Raw genomic sequence first — 4,652 nt, 5'->3', positions numbered from 1 at the left:
GGGAAAGAGCCTTGAGGAGGAAAAAGGTGAGGGGCATATGGGAATTGATCATCTAATTCCTTTGCTCTCCTTTGTTGTCTTTTTTCGCTTAGGATGGAGTTGGTGGGTGGGAGGATGGGGGATTGAGTACCTGTCCTCTGAATCTCATTGTCGAGCTGTGGGGCACATGACTTCTGTGTGACTTAAATGTGACTGCTGTCTGGAAAAGTTAAACTCTGGATGACGGTGTAGTCTTAAGTGATCAGAAGGAAGGAGAATTAGTAGGGGCTGGAGCAGTGGGAGGAGGGTTTTGGGAGGAAATGGAAATTCAGAGTGGCCTTGAAGAATGGATAGGATTTTGAGAGGAGAGAAGTGGACATTCAGGCAAGAGGAATAGTGTCAGAGATGTGACCATAAGAATTACTTATTTGCAGAGCTTGAACGAGCTTCTCTTTCAGGACCAGTAAGATATTTCACTGGAGAGCCAGGTAGGCCAGGACAGGCTGGACAGTGGGGAGTAAGGGAAATGTTATGAAAGGGCAGGACGAAGACAGTCTCAGCAACTCCTTTGTGAGAATGTGGCCTGGTTCAGTCTGGGGGCAGGGCGTGTGGAATGGGCATCCTTGTTGGGTTGCTGGCTGGGGATTCTAGGCAGCAGCAGTGGGAGGAGAGGAAGAAGCTGCTACCATCAAGCACCAGCAAAGATACACACAACCCCTTATTCCAGGAAGTCAAGGATTGCCCCTCCCTTCCGTGGAGCATGGTCTCAACATTAGGCCTTCTGACAATCCCTCTTTCTCCAGGTATCTCCTGGTCCTGGCTGTGCCCTGGTGCTCTTCATGCTCCGTGTCCTCAGATTTCATCCGAATATGAATGTTCCAATGGGGGAGACCCTAGCGTGACTAGATCTGGGTTCCTTGGCCATGTGTATGGTAGCAGAGAGAAATAGCATTTTGAGGAGTGAAGGCAAGGAGGTCCTCTTGTCAGACTGGATAAGCCACTGACATGTGGAGAAGCTTCTTACATAGGACGGTCAGATTTCAGTAAATGGAGGCTCAGGTTTAGGCCTGTTACTTTGAGGATATGGTGGGAGCCACTCCGGGCTTCATTGTATGTTCCAGCCTTCCTGTCACATGGCTAAGAAGCTTACAGGTTCTGGCCCATGCCCAGATGCTGGCCCAAGCCCGTCCTCATTGCAGGGCCAAAGTGGGGGAGTCCTGACACGGGCATGAGGAAGGTGCACATAGGCCATCCCCTGCACTGGGAATGGAGCCCCTTTCAGGACAGTAGCTTGTTAACCAGTTTAGTTGTTCATTCAGTCAGCAAACAGTCACTGAGGCCGTATCATGGGCCAGACACTGTGCCTGACAGTGATGATGAGTACAGTCCCCTGTCCCTTTCAGCTATCTGCTCACTGGCTCTGATCCCCTAGAGGTGATGTCACAGTCCTTGGCTGTTGTCATGTTTGGGGGGCTAGTGGTGTGGAGAGGTGTTTGTTTCTCTTTATTATACTTTAATTTTATTTTTTATTTCCTTGACAGATAAAGCCACAGACCCAAGCATGTCAGAACAGGATTGGTCAGCTATTCAGAATTTCTGTGACCAAGTGAACACTGATCCCAATGGGTAAGGTGACTTCACACCCGTGCTTGACTTTGGGGGCGCCTCAGACTGTGCATGCCTTTGTTTCTCAGGATTGTTTTACGTAGCATAGATTGTTGTTTCCTTTTTTTCTCCCTCCATGATCTACTGAGTACATTATTTTTCTAGAAATAGCAAATTCCTGTGGTTTTATAAAAAACAAATAGTCAGTTTGTAACTGGCAGTTATTTAAAAAATTTTAAATAGTGTTATGAAACACTACTCCTGAGGAGATCTCTGAATGTTAGGGATAGAACGTAGCTAGGGTACGTAGCAATGTGAAAGATCAGTGTGTTCTCCATAATTTAAATGCAGTCTTTCTTAAGTCATCCGTTCTCCATAATTTAAATGCAGTCTTTCTTAAGTCAGTCTTTCTTGAGTCAGTCATCCGGATGTTTTATTTCCATGTTGCTGAATATTCATTTTGAAACGAGCAAGAAGGTTGATCACATTTTCTGCTCTAGTGTTAACTGAGCAGTTGTCATATGACAGACGAGGTCTGTGCTGCTCACGACCAAGTTACTCACAGGTCTGGAAGTTGTAGGGGTGGGTTGACTGGGGAGAGGATGGTGTGCCCTGGAAGTGTAGCTATGAGAAGGGTGGATGGGAGTTGGCCGCCTTCAGGGGCTCATGCCTGGCCATGTGAAGTCACATCCCGCCTCTGCTTTGGGTCCCGAGCTCCTGGAGGAGAGGGGACTTTACCAGGTGTGCTCAGCCAGACTGGTGTGTTCCTCTCCGCCCAGAACCCAGGTGTCTTTGTTTTCCCTTAGCTCAACCCATGCACCTTGGCTACTGGCCCACAAGATCCAGTCTCCACAAGAGAAAGAAGCTCTTTATGCCTTAACGGTGAGTTCGGCTTGCCCCTTAGCCTAAGCTCTCCTGTCCTGAGGCTAGCATTTCTGTGGGGAAGAGGCTTTGAGAGGTTCACCTTCACTGGCCTTGAGAAAGCAGGCTGGAGGGAGTTCTGGGCTCAGATTGCCCCATTCTAGATCTGTTTCTGGAGAGTAGTATTGAGCCCGCTTTGCAAGAAGGAAAGGAAGGCTTTATTTCTTTTTGCCTTTTTTCGACCAGGGCTGGCAAGGTCAAGTCCCACAGGGCCAGATTGGTAACATAAGTGAATGAGCTGCTGGGTGGGGACCAAAGAACTGGAGAGCCCATGCCCAGTCGAAAGAGGGCAGCCACAGTGCAGGACCTGCTGGCTGTTGCCAGGCGTGAGTTTGGGCCCAGTGTTGCTAGGACTTCTGTTTAAGAGAAACTGGAAATCTAGATTTTTAAATATATGAATTCTCTGAATTTTTCAGTATTGGTGACTGATTTGAAATGTTAAACAAGATTGTGGACCAAAGAAAACATTTACAGGCCCAATTTGTCACTCAAGTGCCAGCAGGTAACCTGTAGTTTAACAGTTCTTGGATATTCCATGTCCAATTTCTGCCTCTAAGGAGAAAGAAGGAAGTGATTCTCTGACTGGTTTCACCTGCCCAAAGGGTCTCCTTCAAAGGTGGGGTGACCTCAGGGTACCCCACTGAGCTGTTTCCTGGGCACAAACCTGTCAGTTACAACAAGAGCAAACAGGTTCTCTTTTTTCTTAATCTAAAAGTGTCACCCTTTCTCCCAATCTTTAGTGTCCTCAGTCTTGAGCCATGATTTCAGCAAATACTTACCAGGTTTGAAATGAGCCCTGGAGCCAATGGTTTCCCCTTCTCATGGGGGTCCTGTGTCTGCGCAGGTGCTGGAGGTGTGTGTGAACCACTGTGGGCAGAAGTTCCACAATGAGGTGGCCAAGTTCCGCTTCCTGAACGAGCTCATCAAAGTGTTGTCCCCAAAGGTGAGTACCCTGGGCTTGGCTTTGCTCACTGTTCTGCATGCCCCCCAGGTTTCAAACTCCTGTCACCCTTCTTGGTCCAGAGGCAGACCTGCTCATGGGTCGAACCTGCCAGGCTGTCCCAGGTTTGTGAGAGCTGAGAGGTGAAAGCTTTCCTCTCCAAGGTGTAGGATGATGGTAATGGTCATCAGCTGATCCCTGCCCTTTCATTGTTAGCATTTTGAAATTCTCCCTTTAAAAATCGCCTTGTAGACAGGTGGCCTAGAGGGGCGAGCACAGAGGGGCCTAGCTGGTGGGTTTCCTGGTAGAGATAGCAAGACATGTCGGGTGTAGCTTTAAGTTTCCTTCTTTCCTTGTCTTCTGTAGCTTTCCTCCTGGTACCTGTCTTAGCGACACCATTTTCGGGTAACTAACGTTGGTGGAACCTTCCTTTGCTGCTTCCCCGCAATTCTGATACCAACTGGGTGTCCTGTGATTTAATTCATTTCTGAAAATAAGTACTCAGAGTTAGGACAGACCCTACAGGTGAAGAGCTCAGTCCTACCTAGACTACACCTACTTCAGACACCAGTCATAAGTCTCGGGGATGCCCAAGCTACTTGCACTTCTGCCCGACCAACTACAAGTTCAGAGCTTCCTCTGACCCCCTCTGTCAGGTTCCATAATTCACTAGAAAGATTCACAGAACACAGGAAAGCACTATACTTACTAATATGCTTTTACTGCAAAGGATGTAAATGCAAGAGATACATAGGCCGAGGTCTTGGGGGTGAAGGGGGAGCAGAGCTTCCATGCCCTCTCCCGTGGAACCTGAGCATACCACCCTCCCAGCACATCCATGTGTTCAACCAGAAGGCTCTCTGGACCTTGTTGTTTCGGAGTGTTTAACTGGAATTATGTGGGCATGAGTGATTTAATCACTGGCCATGTTATTGAACTCAGTCTCCAGCCTCCCTCTCCTCTTGGGGAGGTCAGGATAGGGCTGAAAGTTCCAACCCTCTAATCACATAGTCAGTCCCTCCCTTGAAACTAAGTGCCCACCAGGAGTGTTTAGCAGAAACTCAGGTATGGTCCGTGGGGGCTCATTGTAAATAACAAAAGACGTTCCTGTCACTTAGGAAATTCCAAGCGTCTTTGAAATTCTGTGCCAGGAGGAACTGAGGACAAGGGTCAAATATATATATATATATATATATATATATATATA

The 4,652-nt window shown here is 47.8% G+C and overlaps 1 protein-coding gene across 1 annotated transcript in view; it reads left to right on the top strand.

Moving 5' to 3' along the window:
* Positions 1 to 4,652, top strand: part of GGA2 (golgi associated, gamma adaptin ear containing, ARF binding protein 2) — a 27,376-nt gene that overhangs the window by 6,049 nt on the left and 16,675 nt on the right. The window contains exons 2-4 of the mRNA XM_007449982.1: positions 1,521 to 1,605; positions 2,391 to 2,466; positions 3,350 to 3,448. Of these exons, the coding sequence (XP_007450044.1) occupies positions 1,541 to 1,605; positions 2,391 to 2,466; positions 3,350 to 3,448 (240 nt within the window). The 5' untranslated portion in view covers positions 1,521 to 1,540. The remainder of the gene's footprint in view (positions 1 to 1,520; positions 1,606 to 2,390; positions 2,467 to 3,349; positions 3,449 to 4,652) is intronic.

This window comes from Lipotes vexillifer, unplaced genomic scaffold (assembly GCF_000442215.2).
Source record: "Lipotes vexillifer unplaced genomic scaffold, Lipotes_vexillifer_v1.1 scaffold811, whole genome shotgun sequence".
Taxonomy (NCBI): Eukaryota; Metazoa; Chordata; class Mammalia; order Artiodactyla; family Lipotidae; genus Lipotes; species Lipotes vexillifer.
Note: the sequence above shows the minus strand (reverse complement) of the source record. Positions and strands in the feature narration are given on the sequence as shown.